Source organism: Pan troglodytes, chromosome 12, assembly GCF_028858775.2.
Source record: "Pan troglodytes isolate AG18354 chromosome 12, NHGRI_mPanTro3-v2.0_pri, whole genome shotgun sequence".
Classification (NCBI taxonomy): Eukaryota; Metazoa; Chordata; class Mammalia; order Primates; family Hominidae; genus Pan; species Pan troglodytes.
Window position 1 is genome coordinate 112,081,422 of NC_072410.2, and position 25,683 is coordinate 112,107,104.

The 25,683-nt window shown below is 54.0% G+C and overlaps 1 protein-coding gene across 11 annotated transcripts in view; it reads right to left on the reverse strand.

The window, feature by feature from the left end:
* Positions 1–25,683, reverse strand: part of ATP6V1C2 (ATPase H+ transporting V1 subunit C2) — a 62,689-nt gene that overhangs the window by 319 nt on the left and 36,687 nt on the right. For 5 of the 11 annotated variants that reach the window (XM_054678245.2, XM_054678246.1, XM_054678247.2 and 2 more), the window contains 7 exons: positions 18,736–18,830; positions 14,335–14,426; positions 11,219–11,317; positions 10,547–10,615; positions 8,275–8,367; positions 8,084–8,177; positions 4,489–5,573 (listed from right to left, as the gene is read on the reverse strand). In XM_054678245.2, coding sequence (XP_054534220.1) covers positions 4,974–5,573; positions 8,084–8,177; positions 8,275–8,367; positions 10,547–10,615; positions 11,219–11,317; positions 14,335–14,426; positions 18,736–18,830 — 1,142 coding nt within the window. In that variant the 3' untranslated portion in view covers positions 4,489–4,973. Of the gene's footprint in view, positions 1–747; positions 881–4,488; positions 6,138–8,083; positions 8,178–8,274; positions 8,368–10,546; positions 10,616–11,218; positions 11,318–14,334; positions 14,427–14,709; positions 15,235–18,735; positions 18,831–25,683 lie in introns of those variants that run through there. The other 6 variants (XM_016947117.4, XM_016947113.3, XM_016947133.4 and 3 more) reach the window with 4 other exon arrangements.

The following is a 25,683-nucleotide window of genomic DNA, read 5'->3' on the forward strand; positions in this document are numbered from 1 at the left end:
CTGTCTTATCCTTTTATTTTTGAGGAAGCTCGCCAGGCACTGAGCGTACATTCTGCTCTGCATAGCTGTGGCCCACCCCCTCCAACCCTCTCCTTGCTGTGCTTTAATGTGTATGACATGTAGATTTTCATAACAGGCTGACAAATAGTTTTTGCTTTGTTTTGTTTTTGAGACAGTTTCTGTCACCCAGGCTGGACTCAGCTCACTGCCTGCCTCAGACTCCCAAGTAGCTGGGATTACAGGCATGCACCACCACTCCTGGCAAATTTTTTTTTTTTTTTTTTTTTTTTTTTGAGACAGAGTCTTGTTCTGTCCCCAGGCTGGAGTGCAGTGGCGTGATCTCAGCTCACTGCAACCTCCGCCTCCCAGGTTCAAGCGATTCTCCTGCCTCAACCTCCCAAGTAGCTGAGACTACAGGCACACACCACCATACCCAGCTAATTTTTGTATTTTTAGTAGAGACAGGGTTTCACCATGTTGGCCAGGTTGGTCTCCATCTCTTGACTTCGTGATCCACCCGCCTTGGCCTCCCGAAGTGCTGGGATTACAGGCGTGAGCCACTATGCCCAGCCCAATTTTTTTTTTAGTAGAGACAGGGTCTTACCATGTTGGCTAGGCTGGTCTCAAACCCTTGACCTCAAGTGATCCACCTACCTCCCAAAGTGTTGGGATTACAGGCAGATACCAGTTTTTTGAATGTAAGATGCTGAGCTTACTGTAGAAATACTGCCGTTTCTGGATACCTACATCCAGTATACTTGTAGCGGCTACTTCATCCAGATGTCGGAAGACAGAGTTTAGAACCTCTCTTAAACGCTTGGTGGATGACTTCTTATGCGGCTGCAGGAGCACTGCCTGGAAGTTCACTGGTAGTCCATACCTTTTCAGATAGACAAAATGTGTCAGTTCACTACTCCAAATGCAAACACGGATAGAAGGAACCTGACGAGAAACAGTACATTCCGAGGGTGAAAAGCTTCAACCAACACAGCTTCATAAAGTCAAACTCGAGCAAAATGCCTAGGGTCAGCGGTGATCTCTGGATAGGAAAAGCTCTAGAATTTGCTAACCCCCTTCTGATAGCTAGTTTTCAACTATAGAGCAAAAGAGGTCATCCCTCTGGCCATGAATGGCCATTCCACGGTGCGTGCTCAAGTTGAATGCAGGTAGTTGGACCGAACATTCGGACTCCAAGGCGTTTGTCTAAAACCCAGCTCGGCCGTTTTTCTCCACTAAAGGAGAGGCAAAAATCTGGTTTATCAAGATTGTTAGTATTTTCGCTGAGTTTTTGGGTAGATAGAAAACATTTTTAACATACCTAGTTGTATGCCTGAGCATGTTTAAACCAGTTGTTGGGATGAGCTATTCCCGGGGTGTTAGCCCACACAAAATATAGCAAGTGCTGTAAATGGTAAACATTTTGTGATTGTTGATGTATTTTTATACTCTGAGGGAGCAAAGGATCGGATGTTCAGTAGTTAGCACCTATGCTCCCTCGGGATCCCCAGGCCTTGATGTGAAGTCTATTTTTACACGCCCTTCCACTCACCTAGTACTCTGTTCAGACTGGGGTCTGCCATAAAAATAAGTCCTGGGAGCAGGACCTATTAATATTACTAAGGTTTTATTTATTTATTTATTTTTTAGACAGAATCTCGCTCTGTCACCCAGGCTGGAGTGCAATGGTGCGATCTCGGCTCACTGCAGCCTCCACTTCCTGGGTTCAACCGATTCTCCTGCCTCAGCCTCCCGAGCAGCTGGGATTACAGGCGCCCGCCACCACCACGCCAGGCTAATTCCACCACAGTCATTACCAACTTGCACTGGAGGTTTATTCATCTAGGACACATCCTTAAAGCTTAAGGCGCTCCTCCCCCAGCAGCCTGGCTTGAGGGAGAGGCCTGCCTCTGTTGTGCTCTCTGTGGTGGGTGGTAGGCACCCTAGGTCCTTAAGGGACATACACTCCAGCCCTTAACCTTTCCTCAGCCTCTGAGTTCTTCCGGCCCTGTCCTGTCTCTGTGGCACCCGTCCTGCTAATAATGCCTTCTCCATTCTGCCCAGAACAAGACATCATGCCAGGTGCGGTGGCTCACACCTGTAATCCCAGCACTTTGGGGGGCCAAGGCAGGGGCTGGATCACCTGAGGTCAGGAGTTCAAGACCAGCCTGGCCAACGTGGTGAAACCCCGTCGCTACTAAAATTACAAAAATTAGCTGGGCGTGGTGGTGCACGCCTGTAATCCCAGCTACTAGGGGAGGCTGAGGCAGGAGAATTGCTTGAACCTGGGAGGTGGAGGTCGCAGTGAGCCGAGATTGTGCCACTGCACTCCAGCCTAGGCGACAGCAAGAGTCCATCTCAAAAAAAAAAAAAAGGACCCCAGGAGCGGCTGGCCCATCGGTCTCAACCTCTTTCTTGGGCAGATGCGCATCCTGGAAGGCATGGACAGGCTTCACTGTGTTAGGCCTGAGAGCAACCGACTTCTGAGCCGGGCAGGGTTGATCTGGGGCCATGTATACTAGAGATGGCTAGAACACTCCCAGGAGCTGGGTACACCCTCCAACCCAATGCTGCCATCCGTGTCGGTACAGGCTTTTGAGATGGGCGTGCACAGGTGCGCATGGGTACAGGCGTGGGTGCGGTGCATGTGCGGGGCAGAAGAACCAGGGACCAAGGTCAGATCTGTATCTGGGCAGACCACACACTGACAGCCACATGGAAGGGGAATTGGAGGCCAAGAACAGAGAGGAGGCTTATGGCAACAGCCAGGCCGGTGGGGCCAGACCCGTGAAAGAGAGAGTGCAAAGGCGGAGTGGACCGGGCCTGTCAGTGGTGTCTAAATTGACCCTGAAGTTTGGGGTCTGATTAGGGGAAGGATGAGGAGGCCACTGGCAGAAACAGGGAAGCAGAGGAAGGGGTGCGGGAGGGGAGATGAGACAGATACCCAGGTAAAGCCTACGGCAGGCAGATGGCAGGACCTGGAGACCAGGGAACATGGGCAGGAAAACGAGGGAAAGTAGGGGACATCAGCCAGGGGGACGGCAGGGAGGGATGAGGAGCTCCTCAGTGCAGGCGGGGAAGGGGTCCAGAAGGTCACACAGAGGGTCTCAGGGGCTGGAGGAGCCCAGGAGGCCGCGAGTCAGGGCGGCAGGCGGTGCGCAGTGCTCCGTGACGCGGGACGCAGCCACACAGGGCAGAAAAGCGGCCTTCAAAGGCGTTTCCTCTGATTCCACTTTCATAAAAATCTGTAAGAATTACGTATCTATTCATAAAAAAACAACAAACCCTACACCTAAAAGGGCACCCACTGGGACGCTGGCAGTGTTCTCTCCTGGTGTTAAAATTAAAATTACAGGAGATTTTTACTCACTCTGCTTACCTAGAGTTGCCAGGTTTCCCACAGTGAAGCTTTTTTTTTTTTTTTTTTTTTTTTTTTTTTTTTTTTTTTTTTTAATAGCCGGAGTTTCTCTTGTTGCCCAGGCTCGAGTGCAGTGATGCAATCTTGGCTCACTGCAACCTCCGGCTCCCAGGCTCAAGTGATCCTCCCACCTCAGCCTCCCAAGTAGCCAGTACTACAGGCCCACACCACCACACCCGGCTAATTTTTGTATTTTTAGTAGAGGTGGGGTTTCACCATGTTGGCCAGGCTGGTCTCGACAGTCCATGACAAGGGCCCATATATATATATATATATATATATATATATATATATATAATTTTTTTTTTTTTTTTTTTTAATTAGGCAAAGGCCGGGCATGGTGGCTCACGCCTGTAATCCCAACATTTGGGAGGCCAAGGTGGGCGGATCATCTGAGGTTAGGAGGAGCTCAAGACCATCCTGACCAACATGGTGAAACCCCGCCTCTACTAAAAATATTAAAAAATTAGCCGGGCGTGGTGGCGGGCACCTGTCATCCCAGCTACTAGGGAGGCTGAGACAGGAGAATCTCTTGAACCCGAGAGGTGGAGGTTTCAGTGAGCCAGGAACATGCCATTGCACTCTAGCCTGGGCGACAAGAGTGAAACTCCATCTCAAATTTAAAAAAAAAAAAAAAGGCGAAATAAGCTTTGTTGTTGTTGGTGTGGTTTTGGTTTTCTCTCTGGACTGCCTTGAGGGGTGGGGCTTCTGGGCTGAGGACGGAGGCAGCCCGAGAACGCCTTCCAGGAGCCACTCGGGCCCTGCAGGCTTCATGAGGGTGGGGACAGGAGCCAGCCAGAGGGTCCACAAGGGCATGCAGGTAGGGCAGCTGGGGAGAACCCAGGTGACACTTGCCCCAAGTGTAGCAGGAATGGAGGGAGCAGACAGCAGGGGACACAGGGCTGAGGGGAGGGTGTACTTGACTCGGAATTGAGCTTGTTGCCAACAGCCACAGTCACAGAAAGGAGACGGGTGGAGGATGGAGAGAAGGCAGGAGCTTGGATGCCCCGATAGCTCCCCCAGACCCTGCCCATCCTCAGGACAGTCCCAGCCGGGGCATCGCTGCCACGCACCTGAGCACGGACTCCACAAACACTCTCAGGGCCTTGATGTGGATCCAGGCAATGAAGGCTTCGCTGAAGTTCACCTTGAGCCAGCGCAGCAGGGGGCCCTGCAAAGACAGAAGAGCCAGGTGACCCCTGCTGACCACCCCGCCTGACACGGAGCCAAGAAAGGACTTGGGTTTTGACAGAGCACGCCCTGAGCTGAGAAGAAGTGCCCAGGAGCCAGAAGCAGAGAGTCAGTCAGACCAGCCCTGGGTCAGGCTCAGGACCTCGAGGTCCAGGGCACCTGGTGCCGGGGAAGCTCAGCGGGCCAGCCACCCAGTGCATGCACGGGGTCACCACAGACCGCAGCGTGGGGAGCTGGGCAGCCCCTGACCTTGGGGCTTTCAGCAGGCAGCCAGGGGCTTCTGCCTGACACTGCGCAGCCAGGGAGCCCACCTTCCCAGAGGCTCTGCCCCCAGGGTCCTGGCGTCATCCACAGCAGCCACCTCCCCTCACAGCCCCACCTCACGTGGCCACAGCAGCAGCCACTGATGCCGGTGTGGCAGGTCTTCCTGGGAGCTCAAGAGTCTTGGAGCAAGAGCCCCGAGCTCCCACCTGACACTGCAACTGCCCACAAAGGTCAGGGATGGGTTCAGCAAGGGCAGCCAAGGGAGGAGAGCTGAGCTGCCAACCACCACCCCAGCCAGGGCCCTGCCCGTCCCAGCTCCAGCCACCTCCAGCCAGGCACCCGGGGAGAGGTGCCCTGGCTGACAAGCACCCTTCACTGCTGGCGGGGGCAGCTCCAAAGAGGCCCTGCAGATTAGGAGGAAGGCATGATTCCGGCTCCTCAAATTTAAGAACTCAAAAGCCATATTAGAGAACAGAAAAATGCAAGGATTCATTTTCCCAGAAGGCGCCTGAGCTGGCGAGGAGATGTGAGCCAGGGACCCCGGGGTTCCCAGGGCGTTGCTTACCTCACCCTCGCCCTCACTCTCTCTCTCTCTGTCGGTCTGCCCCGCAGCAGGCCTATCAGGGTTACCTAGCGGGGTTACCTTAACCTTGTGGTCCGGGAAGGTGGATGATCCCTTTTTAAGAGCAACACAGGAAGTTTGCTAAAGGCACAGAAATGATTTATTAATCTTTCAGCAAACATGCATCACAAACAAATAAATCATTCTCATCGCCTGAAAGGCACGCGAGAGCAAGCTCAGGAATTCAGGCCCACCCTCGGGACTCGCGTGCTGGCTAGACTAGAGATGTGGTAGGTGCCCACCGGGCTCCTGGAGTGGTGAAGGCAGAGAGAAGGGCAGTGTTAAGGTCTTTGGGTTCCATATTCCAAGCACAGAGCCGATCTCTGGCAGAGGGGTCAGCCCTGAGCTCCCTCCCCTTGCTTGGGCTCAGCCAGGACCCCCATCGCAGGCCGACCAGGACAGCACCGGGAGGCATTAGTGGAAACGGCTCTCTGCGCTCTGTCAAGGTGGCTCCACCATGCCCAGCCACAGATGCCTTCCTGGCATTCGGGGGGCACCTCGGCATGCAGAGTGCAGGAGATGAGCTGGGCATGCAGTTAGGACACTCACCCTTTCCCATTCTGTCTCTGCAAACAGGTGGGAAACACAGGGACATCCCACTCTGCTCTCAAAGTACACACAAACCCCAGGGCCTGGTCTGTCCCTCTGGTTGATGAGTGACAAAAAGGATGCAAGACGTTTGGTCATGCACTTCTAGATAGGCCAGAGGGGGCCAGATTCTCAGGAGGCCAGTGGGACTACCCAAGCTGAGAGTGCCTCCACCTCCCGCCCACAGAGAGACCCTGGCAGGGCCCCCAGGGTGGTGTGGGCGAAGGCTACGCCATGTAAAATACGCCAGCTGGCAACCTGAGCCCCACGTGGCAGGCGGCAGGCTCCTGTGTGTCACCCTGTTCCCCGGGGGTCTGGCAGGCCTGGGCCAGTGCCCAGGTGGGTGCCAAAGGCCCTGCTTCGCCACCTGTCCCCCAGCAGGGCCTCCCTGGTGTGGAGGCTGCCATGGTCTAGCCCCGTCCAGAGATACTGCGCAGGGGGTTGGGACCAGGACTGAATCGAGCTGGGAAAAAGCCTGGCTGAAGAGAACAGCCAGGGCGTGCCCAGGTAACGAGGGTTTCAGGTGAGCTGAGTCTAAGGAAGAAAACACTTTGGAGCTCAGCTTTCACTGGGGAAAATCTTTCCTGCCTGGTGTCTGGGTCTGTGGGCCCTGCTCCGAGGACTGGAGCATCCAAAGGGCCGGGGGTCCCCAGCTCCAGCTCAGCTCCTCGTCCTCAGGAGGCGACACCCTCCCCGCAGGCTCAGCCGGAGCCCAGCAGCGTCTGGCTCTGAGGTGTGTCTCACTTGCTGTGCACACACAGGTCCACACACACTCTCATATATGCACGCGCGCGCACACACACACACACACGTGTGAGCGCCCTGTGCTATTTCGGAGGAGGAGGGTGAAAAACCCCTATATAAACTTGTATATTATCAGCTGTTGTTTCCTCCCTAAAGGGAAACAGACCAGACCAGAGGGGCTCCGAGAACCCCACTACTGGGGCTCCGTGGCTGGGCTCGCTTGTGACGGGGTGGCTGCTCATCCCCAGTCCCTGCAAAAAGGTCGCTGACAGACAGGCCAGGTCCCCAGGAGCCCGGAGCACACACTTGGCAGCACGGACACTGGGAGCACTCCCAGCCTGCCCGCAGCCACGGCGCTCCTCCCCATGGGGGTCCTCACAGTGCTGTGTTCACACAGTGACTTTCCCCCCAAGGCCTCAAGAACTTTCTACTCATTCCTCCCGCCCCGTCACTAGAGGCTGGACTGGAAGGTGCTCACGGAACCCTCCCTCGTGGGCATGAGGAAGAAGGGGCCCAAAAACATTCCACCCAGACAGGCTCCTTCCAAGTTGCCCAGCCTAGCCCAGCACCGCAGCAGGAGAACCTGAGTATGGAAGGTGCCCACTTCCCGGAGCAGTGGAGGGACCTTCCCAAAGCTCTCCTGCTCACAATTCAAATGTGAGCATCTAGTTTTGCTCCCTGGTGAGCTATGCTGTCCTCCTCCATGAAGGGTTTCTGAGTGGCTGTGGTCGGAAGTCTCCAGATAAGCACCCTCTCTGCACTAAGGACACGGGAGGTAAATACAGGGGCTAGTGGCGCCCTGGAAACCTCACGGCTGCAATCTCCAAGGCCCAGCACTGCCCACCCTGCACACAGATGCTCCTGCCTGGAGCCCACGTGCCTTGCTCAGTCCAAGGAAGGCCTGGCAGGGTCCTCTGGCCAGCTTGCCTCTCAGAGCCTCAGTTTCTCCATACTGTGGAGTTAGCAACCCCTTCCTGGCAGGGCGGTGCTCGGGACCAGTGAGAACATATGTGGAAAGCGCCAGCTTGGGTGGGCCCCCGGCTCCCGCCCCCAGCTCCACCGCCTGGGCTCCTTTGTGCTCACCGCCCCTCCCCCCAGACCCTGCTCAGGCGTCCCATGAGAACAGACGGTCCCCATGGTGTGAGCCCAGGAGCCTGGGGACAATGAGAGGGAGGAGGGAGAGCTGGAGACCTGGGAGGACTCTCCTATCCCCAGGCCTCCGGGTAGGGGCGGGAGGGGCTGCTCAATCACATACTTACATACTGTTGCTTCTTATCAGACAGCAATCTGGCCATCTCCTCCCTTTCCCTTTCAATTTCCTTCTCATCATAGTAAAATTCACGAACAGTGAACCTTAAAACAAGCAAATCATGGGTTTTCACTCAGAAGCTTTCCAGAGGGGCAGAGACCCCCCGCAGCGGGAGATGAACCAAACCCGGAGGACCCTTACTTGTTTTCTTTGGCCTTGGTTTTGAAATCTTCAATCACTTTTCGAAACAGAGTCACAGTGAAAAGGCCCCCTTCCTTGTCCTCAGTAATGAGTCTGTTGGAGAGAAGCATCTGTTGGCTGGACTCACTGCTAGGTCTTGTGCGGGAGTGGGGCTCAGAGGCCCCGGGCCTGGTGGCCTGCACCTGGGGTCCATGGCAGCAGCTGAGGGCTGGGGAACCAAGGACACTCCCTGAGATTTCCTAACTCCTGGCTGCCTGCCCTTCCCTCCTGCCCCTTCCACACCCCTCCAGGCTAAGGCCTCAGGGGGCCTCGGGGTGCAGGGAGTGTAGGGGCCTGGGCTTTAGCTCCCGCTTATCAAATTCCTGAGAGACCAAGCCCTCCTGGGCCTCCGTCACCGCAGCTGGCACAGGGTGTCCCTGGCTCTGACGTGCTGCCTGATAGTAAAGCAGAGTGGTGGAAACTATCCTACAAGGTCCATTTCACTTCCAATATCACAAAGTCCTAATGGGACACAGCCTCCCAAGCAAGTCTCAACACAGGACCACTGGGGCCACTGTCTCTAGCAACTCAGGAATTCTTGGGGCCAGGAGTCTAAGCATCTCTGAGTCCTATTGGCCAGAAGACTGGAAGTGGGAGCCCTCAGGCCCAGACACGATCTCACAGCATGCTGGCATGCTGGCAGGGTCACCCTTCCTGTTTCTCAGAGCCCATGCCCATAGGGGCTGCCACCAGACTCCAGGTATTTCCAGAGTCATCTGTGCAGGCTTTCAGGTGGCCTGTGACAACGAAGGGCCTGAGGCTCTGGTCTGGGAAGCCAGGCCACCTACCAAGGCAGCCGGTCCTGGCAAGGATCCCCGGCTCTTGGCCTTTAAGAGCAGTGAATGCTCCTGCCAGCACACCGGCTTCAAGGGCCAGCTCCTCTGCTCCAGAGCCTTGCTCCTCTTCCCTGCCTCCCCTGTAACCTCGGGCTGTGATTGTCCTGTTCCTTGCACCCTTCAATTTAGATCCCGATTGCCATCTCGTAGCCCTGGGAGATCCCCGTCCCCCAGCAGGGGCCCCAGGGCAGAGGCCTTGCACCGGGAGTTCTGTGTGTGGGGAGTCAGATGAACAGGCTGGCTGCCTGATGCGCATTCTAAAACCTCTTCAAATTACAAACCTTCTCGGCCATACAAAAAGGTACAGAGGAAAATGAGTACCAAGCTGGGTTTGGTGGCTCACACGTGTAATCCCAGCACTTTGGGAGGCTGAGGCAGGTGGATCACCTGAGGTCAGGAGTTCGAGACGAGCCTGGCCAACATAGTGAAACCCCATCTCTACCAAAAATACAAAAATTAGCTGGCCGTGTTGGTGCACGCCTATAATCCCAGCTACTTGAGAGGCTGAGGTAGAAGAGTTGCTTAAACCCGGAAGGCGGAGGTTGCAGTGAGCTGAGCTCGTGCCACTGCACTCCAGCCTGGGCAACAGAGTGAGACTCCATCTCAAAAAAAGGAAAACGCGCAGCTTTGGATCAGCCACCCAAAACCAAAGTTCCAGCAGGTGAAAGCCTACATGCCCCTACCCCACTATGTGCCACTCACTCCATCCTGAGCCACTACCATCCTGAGTGTGGCCTTCCTGCCCGTGACCCATCCCCACAATTCCTTGTGCGCCTGTGTGTGCCCGAGTCACGCCCATTTCACATCCATTTCAGACCTTCTGCTCCTCTGCAGCTGCCTTTCCCCTTCATCCCTCCTGACACACAGGGCCCGATATCCCTGGTTCCCCCGCCATGCAGTGTCCCGTGATGGACACAGTCTGTAACCCGCTCTCCTCCTGTCACTCTGACAGGGCCCACTGGCCACTGCTGCTCTGGCCCCTGCAGGCCACACGCTGAGGCCGCTTTCCCTCCCGGCTCCTGCTGTGGCCGTTCACTGGGCAGCCGCTTAGGCCAGGGCTGGCTTCCCCCTCTGGCAGGGAAGAATTGACACTGAGCCGAGAACACAGAGCCAGAATGCAGCAGAGGCAACGGCGTGGAGAGGCTGCTTGGCCAGGTGGGGCCAGGGCAGCCTTCCCAGGGCAGGGGCAGGGAAGTGAAGTTTTGAAAGAGGAAGGCACTCTGGCATGTGACAAGGTGGGTGACCCTGACAGAATTCCAGGCCAAGGGACAGGAGAGGGCCCAGGTGTGGAAAGCTGGGGAGCCTCACACCCTCGGGGCATGTTTGGTGGTTAGGTGCCCTGAAGCACCCACACATGTACCCCAGGGGCCCTGGGACCAAGCTGGGGTCTCACTTACTTGGTTGATCGAGGGACCACCATGTCTGAGAGAGATTCGTAGGTTTTTTGCCATTGTGAGTAGTTTGGTCTGCAAGAACATAGAATCGTTATGTGATTTTTTGCAGAAAAGGCTCATGGGTGTCCTGAGTGCCTAGGAAGCTGCACACCCCTTTTCCTGAAGGCCTGAAGGTGAGCAGGGACGGGGTCAGAGGGAGCCCTCACCTCCCCTGAGGTCTGCTGTGCCCATGGGGATCCCCTGCCCAGCCTCCACAGGGTACCCACAGAAGTCCCTTTGTGAAGAGCTATGGATACACTTGGGGCTCGCTAATAACCATCTGATCCGGGCCCCGTGTGACCCTGGACAAGCTAACCGACCTCTCCAGCCTCGGGACAATGGGAATCACCAGACTTCCCAGGCCTTTGGTAAGGATGAAATAAAATAATGTCGACCACACGTTGGGTATATAGCAAGTGCTCAATAAATGGCTGCTTCTATCGTGGCCACAACCACCATCACCCAACCACTGTCCCTACTGACAGCCGCAGGCAGGGCCCCATGAAGGAATGACTGCTTCCCAAGAACTGGGGCTGGGCAGGGAGCATCCTCGTCCACACTGCCCAAGTCACCAACGGGTCCACCTTCCTCTCCACTGGGCAGGGCCAGTTTCCTTCGTGATCGCCCAGCACTCACTTGGGGACGATGACCAGAAGTGTGACGAGATATTCAGAATCCAGCACGAAGTCCTCTTTGCTCACAATATCACTCAGTGTCCGGGTGAAGAGGTTCCCCCTAAAAGGCAGGTGGAACAAAGGGTGTGAAAGATGTGAGCAGAAAGGGACACAGTGACCCCACACACACCCATGCCCAGGCGCTGGGGGCAGTTCTCAAGGAAGGGTGGGTGCCAGGGATGCTGGAGCCTAGGAGAACACAGCAATTCTCAGCAATGATTGCTCCCCACAACCCCAGGGCCAGGCTCTGTGCTGGGGCCACAGCTGCTGCCTCCTCCCCTCCAGGGACAGGGAGGCTGGCAGGGCCTCAGGTGCTATCACCCGTCACCCAAGGGGCTGCCGAATCCAACACCTCAGTGACCTGCGCTGCCCTGGTGCCAGCTACGGCTGCTACGGGAGGGGGGCCTCGGGTGGCAGGCAGCTAAAGTTACTCAAGTGTCAACACAACGGCCAGCTCTTAGAGCTGCGTTGAGCCATCCTCGATAGAGCTCCGTGTCACTTTACAGGCCTCCCAGCCCAGCAGCCAGGGGACACTCACCTGAAATGCTTTCTACATGCCCAGTGGACCTGGTCTGAGTGTAGGGTATGGTATTATTGGCACATGGATCAAGGCTGTCGGATCAGCAAATGGGCCAAGATCTCACTACCCAGGCTGTATGTGGCATCAGCACAGGGGCCGTGACGTCGGCACACAGTGCTTCCCCGGGAAATCGCTCTCCAGCGTTGAGCCATGGCCAAAGCTTTAAAGGCAATGGGAAACACCCTCCTCAGGGAGCCTGCGTGGCTTCTTTGCTGTCCCCTGCCTGAACATCACTGACCAGCTGCGTGGCCATGGATAAAGCCCTTAGGTTCCTTCTCCCTGGGCACCGCATGCATGAGCCTCCCTGTCCTAGCACTGAACACGTTACCCTTACACTATCCCACCTCTCTCCCTGGCTCACCTCTGAATCCCCAACACAAAGCCAACTTTCCACACGTTTGTTGAATGAATAACTGTGAGCTCTGCAAGTGCAAACATTGTATTGTATTCTGCTTTATATCTTTAGGGTCTAGCATCAGGCCTGAGGGCACAGTGCATACTTGGTTTGTGTACAAAGAAGAAAAGAGAGCGCAGAGGAGGGAGTTAGAAACGTTCATCCCTCTTTGTACGCCGCCCTCCTATACTTGGTGTATGTGCTCAGTAAATCAATTAAAGTCACTGTGAATCGATGATCAATGGATGAATGAACCTCACCAGTTGAGCGAAGAGGCTGGACCAGATGTTTGCACAAGTCCCAACCAATCCTGAAGAAATCCATCTCAGGCTGATGCCGTGCGAGTGGATGGCCCCATGGCCTGTGGGCTCTAAGCCAGGACGGACAGATGACCCATCCCCTTAGGGCTCTCTGCCCCGGCGCCCAGCCCCTGTCCCATCCTCCATAGCTCATGCCCACTTACTTCTGACATAAAGCCAGGCATCCAACAGCAAGGGTTTCCAGTTGAAGTGGGCTTTTTTGTTTGAGATGGAGTTTCACTCTTGTTGCCCAGGCTGGAGTGCAGTGGCGTGATCTCGGCTCACTGCAACCTCCTCCTCCCGGGTTCAAGCGATTCTCCTGCCTCAGCCTCCCGAGTAGCTGGGATTATAGGCACGCACCACGACGCCCGGCTAATTTTGTATTTTTAGTAGAGACAAGGTTCCTCCATGTTGGTCAGGCTGTTCTCAAACTCCTGGCCTCAGGTGATCCACCTGCCTCAGCCTCCCAAAGTGCTGGGACTACAGGCATGAGCCACCATGGCTGGCCTAAAAACCATCTATGGTTTTTAATTTTTCCTTCCACGAATGTACCATTTGCTTTTTTCACAGGAAGGCAGCTGGCCCAGTGACCCTCAGAAGTGGATTGCAGAAGTGGGGGTAGCTCCCAAGTAACATTCTCTTTGCTTACAGTAGTGGGCCAATCAGGGGGAGGGCAGCTGGTTCGGGGCTCCCTGTGCCACTTCCCTTCTCTGGAGTTAGGGGCCAAGTGTAGGTATTATATTGAGAACTCTACAATTGACCAGGGTTCTCGAAGAACCGCCAACAGCATCAGATCCAGAGTCTGGGGGGACTGGGCTGCTCCTCCATGCCAACCCCACCCCACCCTGTTCAGGAGCAGCCTCTCCAGCAGGAGCTCACCTGGCTTCTCTGTTTTTTTTTTTTGTTTGTTTGTTTTTGAGGCAGAGTCTTACTGTATGCCCAGGCTGGAGTGCAGTGGCGATCTCAGCTCACTGCAACCTCTGTCTGCCAGGTTCAAGTGATCCTCGTGCCTCAGCCTCCCAAGTAGCTAGAAGTACAGATGCATGCCACCATGCCCAGCTAATTTTTGTATTTTTAGTAGGGATGGGGTTTCACCATGTTGGCCAGACTGGTCTCAAACTCTTGGCCTCACGTGATCCGCCCGCCTCAGCCTCCCAAAGTGCTGGGATTACAGGCATGAGCCACCAGCCTGGCCACCTGGCTTCTCTTACACACCTCCAACAACAGGACACTCACTACCTCACAAGACAGTCCCTGCCACGGTGTTGCTGAGCTTACACTTTTCTCTGGCATCTCCACCATCCTGGTGACTGTTCTGTCTGTGGAGCCTGCTCTCTCTCCCACACAGTGGTTCTTCAGGTGGGTGGAGAAGGCACCTGAGTCCCTGAGGCTGCTCTGCTCTGGGCCACAGAGCCCACCACCCTGCTGCACTTTGCAACGAGCCGTGCGCTGACATCCTGGCCTCCCGTCACCCCTGGGGGCCCTCCGTGCAGCCTCCACAGGGGAGGACTGGGGGCGGCACCCAGGCACCCTGGAGAAGCTGGGAGATGGAAGCGTGCGGTGAGGAGCATCATGGCCGCATCCTCTTCCCTGGGCACATGCACGGGGTGTGATCACCCTCACCTGGCCCTTTCCTCCTCTCCCAGCACGCGGCTCTTGGAGAGGTGAGAGTGCCTCCACCTGTCTGTCTGTCTCACTCTCATGCACGGGCACAGACTCCCAGGTGGCCCAGTGAGAGGACAGGCAAGCGCTAAGCCCCTGCCAGGACCTGCCCCCGCCAGATGTGGAGGCTGGCAAATACACACATGGATTTCTTTTCCAGGTTCTCCAGGTTTGTCTTCAGAGTGTTGTAGGCGGCCGTTCGGGACTTCAGGTCCATCTCGATCTGCGCCAGTTGCTGTTTTGGGAAAGCAAAAGCTCCAGGTGACCTTGAGCATTGAAGGAGTTGGCTGAACTTTTTGAAATGGCCACAACAGCTCATGGTGCTTTCAAGAAAAATAACTGCCCTGCCCATTTGCCGGGATGGCTTCTGTTTACCAGCATTTGGCCCTTCCAGGGAGCCCCTGTGTGGCACCCAGGCGCCAAGCCATGATGGATTTTCTAGGATGACTCAGTGAGCCCAACCTTTCCTGATTTCAAGCCCATCCTGAACGGTCGGGACATCCCACGCCCACACCTACCCTCTCAGGCTCTGCTGGAGGGCAGCTCAGGCTGACCCCCAATCGTTGCTTCCAGGGGTACCTGACATGGCCTGGCCCTCTCAAATGCCCATGACTCCTGGCTCGGCTGTGCCGATCTCCCTCGCATGGGTTGGCAGGGGCAGGGAGGTGCAGTGGACAGAAACAAGACAGGCCTGGGCTCAAGCCACGCCCTCCTGCTTTCTGGCCGACTGGCTCAGGTTTCCCCATTTGTTCCACAGCGGGGATAATGCCAGTGCTGAGAGCCGACTGTGCCAGGCTCCTTCACATTCCCTCCTCGCAGCCCCACGTGGTGACACCCCACCAGCTTGGACAACCAGCCACGGCAGGAGCATTTACACCACGGCCATCCACAAATGCTACAGGCCAGCACACGGCTGCTGACGGGAGAATCTCAAGAGTCAACAGATGAAGAAAATGGGTGCTCCATAGAATGCCAACAGCTTTAGTCTAAATATACACATTTTTATACATGGAAGAATCCATTGTCAACTTTTAAACATTGGTTACCTTTTGGGAGAATAAAGGGAATGGGGGCGATGATCACAGCTCGGATGATATTATTATTTTAAAGATAAAATCATAAAATAATTTTAAAGATAAAATAAATATAATTAAAATGATAAAATGATTAAATGAAATGATTATATTAAAATGGTAGACTGGGCGAGGTAGCTCACGCCTGTAATCCCAGCACTTTGGGAGGCCGAGGCGGGCAGATCACCTGAGGTCAGGAGTTTGAGACCAGCCTGGCCAACATGGTAAAACCCTGTCTCTACTAAAAATACAAAAAGTGGCTGGGCTTGGTGGTGGATGCCTGTAATCCCAGCTACTCAGGAGGCTGAGGCAGGAGAATTGCTTGAACCTGGGAGGTGGAAGTTGCAGTGAGCTGAGATCACACCACTGTACTCCAGCTTGGGTGACAGAGTGAGACTCTGTCTCAAAAAAATATATAATAAAATGGGCCAGGCACATGTCTGAAATCCTAGCACTTTGAGAGGCAGAGATGGGCAGATTGCCTGAGCTCAGGAGTTTGGGACCAGCCTGGGCAACAGGGTGAAACCCTGTCTCTACTCAAAATACAGAAAAGTTAGCCGGGCATGGCAGTGTGTGCCTATAATCCCAGCTACTCGGGAGGCTGCGGCAGGATAATTGCTTGAACCAGGGAGGTGGAGGCTGCAGTGAACCAAGATCACACCACTGCACTCCAGTCTGGGCAACACAGTGAGACTCTGCCTCAAAAAAAAAAAAAAAAAAAAAGATAAAAAATGATAATTAAAAAAAGATTTAAAGATAAAGTGATGATTTTAAAGATAAAAACTAAATGTTTTTCTCTTTACATTTTGCCATGTTTTTTTTAAAAAATGCATCTTTTTATAATAATTTTTTAAAAACTTTTAATTTTGAAATGATTATAGATTCACAGGACGTTGCAAAAATAGTACACAGAGATCCTAAGTCCCCTCCATGCAGTTTCCCACAGTGATTTCCCACAGCTCACTATGCAACTATACTATTCTGCACTATACAACTACATACCATACTGTACTATGCAACTATATTGTACAACTATACAACTATATTAAAATCTTCTGCACGATAGAAGTATACTGTACAACTGTATAGTATACTGCATTATGCAACTATACAACTATATGATTACTGTTTTCCACTATACAGCTCTGTGACTACACTGTACTGTCCTATACAACTACACGATACTATTCTGCACTATACCATCATAGTGCAGTATCATAACCAGGAAACTGACATGGGTGTAATCCACAGATCTTGCTTTTTAAAATAAGATTTATATATTTTTTGAAAAACAAAAAAACGAAAAAAAATACTGCTTGTCTTTATTTTTCTGATTTCACCACAAGCCAATGAAAAATTGCTGAGAGGTATTTGGGAGCCAGTAAAGCAGTGGTAGGAACTAGGGCTTTCGGACCAGTAAGGCCCACATTTAAATGCCAGTTCTGACTTTTACTGGCTGTGTGACCTGACATAAGCTCCTTGACCTCTCTGAGCGCAGTGGCCCAGAATTATTGTGAGATGATAGAGGAGTCTCCTTTGACTAAATGTCTCTAGTTGATAGATTGAGACCTCTCGTTGGCAGAACAAGGCTGAGGCGGGGGGTGTCACACTGTGTTGCCGGTGTAGGAAGGACTGAGGGAGACAACACCCCGGAGCCTCTGCCCCTGCTGCTGCCAGGAGCTGCTTCCCTGTGGTTGGGCCAGTCCAGGGCTTCCTTGGGAAGTGGTGTCATGCACACAGCACAATCCACAGGCTCTGGTCCCCAAGACCTGCATCCCCATCCCGGCATAATACTCCAACTGCTGCGGGCCCTGGATCGCTCGCTCAACCCCTCAGCTTCCTCTTCTGCACTCAGAGGAAAGCGATGTCCACCCCATGGCATGAGGCGGACAGTAAGAGAGCCCAGCACAGTCTCGGGCACATCTGGAATGCCACCAAACCAGTGCCCTCCTTCCTTCCTGCCAAAGGCACTCTAGGGGTGCTCTGGACTGGAGAAGCCAGGTCTCCCGACAGCCCCTCTGCTCCCTCCATGTGCCCCAGGGGGCCCTTCCCACTGAGTCTGGCATCCCTGGGACTGAGAGAATCCCAAACTGGCACATGGTGAGGCAGGGAAGGGCCAGCCCCACCAGCCATCATGTGCTTCCAGTTCCTTGGTGGAAATGCACAGCACCCTCTGAAAGGCACACCTGGCACAGGTGCTCTGGGCACACCCTCCTTGAAGGGCCTTCCAGAATCACTGCCTGATCGTCCCAGCAGGGGCCTGGGCCTCTCTGATGTAAGCAGCACCCGAGGTGCCCCACCCAGATTCCCGAGCTTTCTGGCCCCACCCTACTTTCCAGGAGACCTGCAGGAGCTGCCAGAGGACAGGTGAGAGGCCCAGCTCCACTCTGACCCGTGGCCACAGTCACAGTAGAGAACCGGGTGCCTTTGTTCCTGGCCCAGGCCGAGACTCTCCCACAGCCATGGTGGCCAGCAGGAGAGGGGACACATTAGGGGCTCAGTGTTTTGTGGCAGAAGGGAGGGCCAGGCCATCAGAAACCATCAGCCTCAGTCTCACAGTCCTTGTCACCCTCACCTTCAGTGATGATACAGAGAAGTCACCCAGCTCCAGGTGCCCATAGCATCCCCTGGGACTCGAGTCACAGGGTGTTCATTTTATCAAGTGGAGTGGAGGCCATTGCTGAACAGGACAGAGGACTGTCGGGACACTCACTGCCTCTCCATTGTCACAAGTGGAGAGTGACGAGCTGGTGCAGTGTCTGAAGAGGTTAGGGCTCCCAGGCCAAACTCTCCACTTAAACCAAATAGCTTTGCAGGTGAACAATCCCCTGGGGGCTAGAGGTGTCAGGTTCCTAGGAGTAGATGATGAGGGAGCTGCCTTCACCATCAGTAACTTTTTTTTTTTTTGGTGGGGGGACGGAACCTCATTCTGTTGCCCAAGCTGGAGAGCAGTGGCATGATCTCGGCTCACTGCAACCTCCACCTCCCGGGTTCAAGTGATTCTCCTGCCTCAACCTCCCGAGCAGCAAGGACTACAGGTGCGCGCCACCACGCCTGGCTAATTTTTGTATTTTTTAGTAGAGACAGGGTTTCACCATATTGGACAGACTGGTCTCGAACTCCTGACCTCGTGATCCACCCACCTTGGCCTCCCAAAGTGCTGGGATTACAGGCATAAGCCACCGTGCCCGGCCACCATCAGTAACTTTTGAAAAAAGAAGTGGAGCAGCAAGTGAATGGGTGCTGGGCCCTCGAGGGGAGGCCAGGGGACTGGCTCTTTCCCTGTCCAGGGCTGCCCTGAAACCCCAAACCTGCCCAGTGCATGGAAGGAGGCCACACCTCAGAAACCCAGAGGCCCAGTCAGGACAAGCTGAGGCTGTTGGCAGGGGGGCCCTACCCAGGCTCAGACCCCAGGCTCTTGCCCGCCTGACCCACCAGTCAGCTGTTCCCCAGAGCAGTCCCTTTTCTCACCTTGGCTATTGTGTCCACCACACTCACGAGCGGCTGCTTGACAGGATATTTGGCCATGTCCCATTCAAAGTGGGTCACAAAGGATGTTAAGTCAACTGGAAGAATACAAACACATTTCAACACATGAGCCTGCGCTCTGCATCCACGATTGAGACTTCGGAATCCCAAGCCAAGCATCAGCATGGACACGAAGGCAGCCATCATGGGCAACGCCGGTGGGCAGGCACATGGCTCTGGGAAAGCAAACGTTCCCTGCGGGAGCGGGGAGCTGTGAGCCAGTGGGAGCTGTCAGCCCAAGCACTAGACAGTTTTAGCCTTCACTGTCCATTACAAAGAAGGCATTTTACACATTAGCAAAATACTGGACTGTGTGACTGTGGTTTATATTAAACGGCAGGGAGGTGCGTTTTTCAGTATATGCTATTTAGAGAAAAGTCTCTGGGGAACAGACCACACCAGTGTTTTCAAGCATTTCCTTTTTTTCTTTTCTTTCCCCAAAACCCACTGCCTTCAGGATGCCTCTGGCTCATTCTAACCAGGTGTGGGGTGGAGAGAGCCCCAGAATTGAAGTCAGAAAGAAGCAACACTGAATAAACCTCAGCTGACTCAACCCCCAGGGCTCTAGGCTAGGAGGGAATCAATTTCCCTACCTGAGACACAGCGGAGTGGCACCTTGCCTGCTCTCTTCAGGTTAGTTCTCCACACTCTTGAAGAGAGATACCTGGGCCAGCCGCCCCAGGACCTGACCTCTTTTAATACGCCGGGTCTATGGAAGAGTGGGAAATTCCCTGGAAGCTGCAGCGCCACGGTGGCCCCTGGAATTCCTGTGCCCCTGGCAGAGGGCCCCTTCCCATGGCGGATGTCCCAGCCTAGGCTCCCTGTGCACCTACACTTCCTGGTCTATCCTGGTGCATGAAAGGGGACTGTCACGCTCACTCCACACCCATCACCCTGCTGGGGACACACACTAGACACCACCGCCTGCCCAAGGTCCACAGGGAGACCCCTAGGCAGACACACCGCAGAGAGCTGGGGGCCCAGTGATAACCGCCTAGAGGGCTAAGGGAGGACAAAGAGCTGGCGCCGGCTCCTCCTAGGGAGGATCGTGTCCCTTCACTGGGACACAGACATGGTATTCACGTGGAGGCTAAGAAGAGGAGGTGGCCGTGTGGCCGGTGATGGAGGGCGCCGGGTGTCAGGCGAGGAGGGCTGGCAGCGCTACATACTCAGGGCACTGTGAGTCAGGGAAGAGGGAGTATGGAAGGATGCTGAACAGAAAGGGGTAGGATCGGTCACCAAGGGTCATGTCTGCACTTCACCACGTGCCAAAACAACACTAGATCCCGCCCACTCAGCCCCTAGCACGGGAATTGGACTGAGATTCCTCCAACCCCAACAGCAGCGCCCAGTGGGGTCACCAAATAAGACTCCAGCTGACCAAGGGCAGCAGGCTGAGGACACTCACACACTCTGGGGGAGTCCTCTGAGGCTGGTGTGGAGGAGGCTCCAGGGGAGAAGCCAGCAGGAACGTGGGGGGGAGAGGGTGGTGCCAAGAGGAGTGGGAGGAGCCCTAGGAGGGGAGAGGAGGACAGGGGAGGACCGACTAGACAGGGTGCAAGGCAATGACGCAGGCCTGGCCACGCTAGCTTTCTCGCTGGGTGGCTGGGTGGAGGGAGGGAAGTGCTCTAAGCCGGGCAGCCATGGAGGTGGGAGGGATGGGGATGGAGGAGAGGAGGCAAGTTCTGCCTGGGACAAGCTTGAGTTTGACATGTGGGTGGACAGGTCCCCAAGAAGCAGATGGGAATGAAATGGGACTCAGAGGAGGAAATCGGGCTGGGGAAGAAATGCCAGCACGTGAGACGTAGGAAAGGCCTGAAGATAACAGGACGACGACGGTGACAATGACCATTAAAGCGGCTGGCACTTACTGCTGCTGACCTTGGGCCAAGACACATGAATTATTCCATTTAATTTATGCTTTGCCGGGCGTGGTGGCTCACACCTGTAATCCCAGCACTTTGGGAGGCTGAAGCAGGTGGATCACGAGGTCAGGAGTTTGAGACCAGCCTGGCCAACATGGTGAAACCCCGTCCCTGCTAAAAATATAAGAATTAGCTGGGCATGGTGGCACACGCCCGTAGTCCCAGCTACTGGGGAGGCTGAGGCAGAAGAATCGCTTGAACCCAGGGGGCAGAGGTTGCAGTGAGCCAAGAATGAGCCACTGCACTCCAGCCTGGGCAACGAAGGGAGACTCCATCTCAAAAAAAAAAAAAAAAAATTTATACTTCAACCCCATTAACCCTATGATGATCTCCATTTTACAGATGACGAAACGCTGGCACAGAGCAAGCTGTGGAAATTCCAGGATAAAGTGAGACAAGGCGTGAAGCACCTAATGCCCTGCAGGGCCCACGGCAGAGCCACGGCTCCCCTCCCTGCCACATGCACTAAGTGGACACAGCCTTGCTGCAGGTGGAACCTGCCCGGGAACCAAACTCAGACACCTTCTAGGCCACCGGGACTTGGATGAAGTCCTTGGGAGAATTTATTTTACAGACTTAGGATGCTGGTGTTGGAATTAACATGGCGAGTCCTGGCCTGTTGATGAGAGTACCTCTGAGGCACTAAGGGTGGGGCCCTGATCCAATAGGATTCGAGGCCATATAAGAAGGGACAGCAGAGAGTTGGATCCATGCTCTCCCTGTCCTCATACAGGCACCAAGGAAAGGCCATGGGACGATGCAGCAAGAAGGTGGCCATCTACAAGCCAGGCAGAGAGCCCTCAGGAGAAACCAGGTTGTCTGATCTTAGTCTGTGGTTTAAGCTGCCCAGTCAGTGGTATTTTGTAACAGCAGTCCAGGCTGACTCAGACATTGGTATTAGTTTGGGTATTAATACAGGCTTTGGTATTGTCACACACAATGGGAATGACCTTGTAGCAAGGGTACAGGCCCGGGGAGGAAGTAGGAGCAGGGAGTGGTCAGAGGGTAACCAGGAGGATGGCAGGGACTCCTCCTGTGGCAGGAACGACAGTGAAACTCACCTCCAGGACCCCACTGCACAGGCACAGGCAAGCTCACCTCCCACCATGGGCCCAGAGCCATCCCACAAGCCGGGAACCAGTCTCAAGGCACCAAGCGGCAGCCCAGGATGGGAAATGACAGGGCGGTATGTGCTGTCCCATCCATCTCTTCCCTCCACCTCCTACCCCGTCCCCTCTGACACCCCAGGCAAGTCCCCACAACTCCCTACTCTTCTCTCACAGTATCTCTGTCCTTCAACATGTAGGACAGGCAAAGACCAACTCCTTCCAGGGGTGGCCCAACTGTCCCTGCCCCTGCTGGCCTGAACTCCACTCCTTGTGCTGTCTCAGGCTCCTCGAGGACAGAGACTGTGACTCACTGGTCTCTGTGTTCCCAGAGCCTGTCGCAGTGCCCTGCACAGAGCAAGTGCTCCATAAACATGCTCAAACATTGACAGACCCCCGCCCCCCAGCAACCATGACTGTGATATCAGCTCACACTGTCTACGTGGCTTGGAAGAGATACATTTCAGATCAAGCTCTTGTCTCTGGTCATTTGCACCAAGTCCAAGGTCTTCATGGCGTTCAGACCAAAGGGCTGAGGTCTCCCTTTCCATCTGAAGCACCCCTGCCCTGTAACTCCTCCAAGACTGAACCCACTTCCTGCAGCTTGGTCTTTGTTTCCAAAGACCATGGGGCGCATGTGGCACTATGAGCCCCAGCAAGGCTGTGGCTTCCAGAAGGCAAAGACTGTGTATCACCTCCGCATGTCCAGCATGTGCTTGGTTACTGACAGATGCTCAGGGAAGTCTGAGATTACGTCTCCCTGCAGGGGCCTCCAGAAGCCTCTGGGTGTGTGACTGTGCCTTCTTCCTCATCTCTCACATGTCCTGAACACCAGCTCCAACTGTGTACACTGAGTCTTGCCCTGGGTCAGGCATCCAAGCCCTTCCCTGTCCACGCACCTTGCCTTTGGAAAGAATGTTGTCTGAGGACGGCCCTCTGCCACCCCTCTGGCCTTCTATTTTTTTTTTTTGAAATGGATCTCGTTCTGTCGCCCAGGCTGGAGTGCAGTGGCACCATCTTGGCTCACTGCAACCTCTGGCCTCCAGGGTTCAAGCAATTCCCCTGCCTTGGCCTCCCAAGTAGCTGGGATTACAGGCACACGCCATCACACCCAGCTATTTTTTGTATTTTTAGTAGAGGCGAGTTTTCACCATGTTGGCCAGGCTGGTCTCCAACTCCTGACCTCAGGTGATCCGCCCGCCTCGGCCTCCCAAAGTGCTGGATTACAGGCATGAGCCACCGTGACCAGCCAGATCTTGCTTTCTAAAATAAGATTTATATATTTTTTTTCAAAAAGCAAAAAAAAAAAAAAAAAAAAAAAAAAAAACTGCTTGTCTTTATTTTTCTGATTTCACCACAAGCCAATGAAAAATTGCTGAGAGGTATTTGGGAGCCAGTAAAGCAGTGGTAGGAACTAGGGCTTTTGAACCAGTAAGGCTCACATTTAAATGCCAGTTTCAACTTTTACTGGCTGTGTGACCTGATATAAGCTCCTTGACCTCTCTGAGCAAAGTGATATTGTGAGATAATAGAAGAGTCTCCTTTGACTAAATGTCTCTAGTTGACAGATTGAGACCTCTTGTTGTCAGAATGAGGCTGAGACACCCAAAGCGCTGGGATTACAGGCGTGAGCCACTGTGCCCAGCCCCTCCGGCCTTCTGTACTTACAGCACCACAGCTTGCCCTCTGCTGCTTGGAACTCACAGGCCTTGCCTCCCCTGCCTGGGGTGCAGTCACTAAAGCCTGGGCCTCAGAGGGGGCAACGCAGACCTGGGCTGAGGGCTCATGAGGTCAGGCCATGACCCAGGCAGGCTCACCCCTCATCAAAATATGCTGTGCACAGGCTGGCAACTCTTGAGCAATGATGGTCTTGTCCGAGAACAAAAAGGAGGCCTGCCCGGCAGGCAGCAGCATGAGGGACTGTGACCAACCAGACTGCGGCCCATCGCCCAGCAAGCCAGACAAGCCTCGAGGGTTTCTGTCTTCTGTGGGCATTCCAGGGCCCAGGCCGGGCAAGGTGTGTTTGCCAGCTGTGGCTGCAATCAAAGCTGTCTGTGTCCTTCCTGCTCCCAGCTCTGCTGGAGGCAAGGAACAAGCAGAAACAACCAGTCCTGACGAAGCCAAGAGCCTGTGAAGCCATTCAGTCCATCTACAGGTGAGAAAAGGAAACTCCAGAAGTGACTTTTGGACCAGGTCTGACCGGCTGCAGGCAGTGGTGCCCTAAATGCCCCCAGAGGAGATAGGATTAAAATGCAACAATGTGCGCCTCTGGTTCATCCTGTCAATCACTAGTTCATGGGTGCCCTGCAGAAGAGAAAGATTTCCTCATTCAGGTAATATTAGGAAAGCCCAAGTCAAACTAAGTTTAAAGGCCTCTCGGCCGGCGCGGTGGCTCACACTTGTAATCCCAGCACTTTGGGAGACTGAGACGGGCGGATCACAAGGTCAAGAGATCAAGACCATCCTGGCCAACAAGGTGAAACCCCATCTCTACTGAAAATACAAAAATTAGCCAGGTATGGTGGCACACGCCTGGGACTACAGTCCCAGCTATTTGGGAGGCTGAGGCAGGAGAATTGCTTGAACCCAGGAGGCAGAGGTTGCAGTGAGCCGAGATCCCACCGCTGCATTCCAGCCTGGTGACAGAGCAAGACTCCGTCTCAAAAAGAAAAAGAAAAAAAAAAAGGTCTCTCTGGCCTGGTTTATAGCACATGCTGTGTTTTGTTTTGTTTTGTTTTGTTTTGTTTAAGAGACAAGGTCTTGCTATGTTGTCCAGGCTGGCATATGGTGGCTATGGACGGGCACAGCCACAGGGTACTATAGCCTCGAACTCCCGGCCCCAGGCAATCCTCCCACCTCAGCCTCCCTATAGCCTCCAGGCTTCAGAATGTGCTTTACCAGCTCTAGTCTTGGGAAGTTGAGACCCGACTCACGGGAGGCACAGAGGTCATAAAGCCTGTTCAACAAATGAAGCTGAATGTTCTTCTCCTGAGAAGAGAGGCCACTGCTGCTACCATCGGGATTGGGGATGGATACTGCATAATAACATCTAACTTAAGGTTACATTAATTTTGCGTAAAACATAAGCACTTTGATCACTATTTTAATATAAGCTAAAGTTCCTCTGTTGTTTATGGAGAAAAGTAGTTCTCTACCTGAAGTCAGCCTTGCAGTCCTGGGCCCGAGGAGTGACCTTCTGAGAAATCAGACCCGCTTGGTCAACTTGACAAGGTAATTTTTTCTTAGCATCAGCAAAAAATCTCAGTGTGACAAACAGACTGCATTTGGGAAGGCATTTGATAACTGCCAATCTCTAAAGATTCTTATGCAACCTAAAATGATTTGCTATTTTTAATTCTACCAGTTTGAGCGGGTTGGAGAAAATCCAAAGCAAATGGCTCCCTCTAACATTCACACAAGGAAAGACCTGTTTGGGCACCGGGACTGCCCTGGAGGCTCCTTGTATGTCTGAACCCCGAACCCCATCAAGGCCACACAAAGTGAAGCCTGGAGTTTAAGGTTCCAGTGTCCATAAAACAGACAGGCTCAAAGAGCAGGCAGTCGGGACATCGCGTCAGGATCAAAACAAGAAGCAGACCACATGCAGAAAGAGACAGGAGTTCACCTTGAACTCCACAAGGTCAAAGCGTTCCCAGCTTCCAGGCGGCATGCAGTGCTGCCCAGGAGAGGCAGGGATGACAGGACAAAGAGGGGAGGGGATGAGATGGTGGTTATCTGTGTCATATGGATATTGTGACCAAGTTACAAGGTTGTTACTTGAGAAATCGTGGTAACTTGATCACTGTACCAATACAACCAGACCGAGATTCCACCTTCCCGGGACATGCGGGCATCACGCC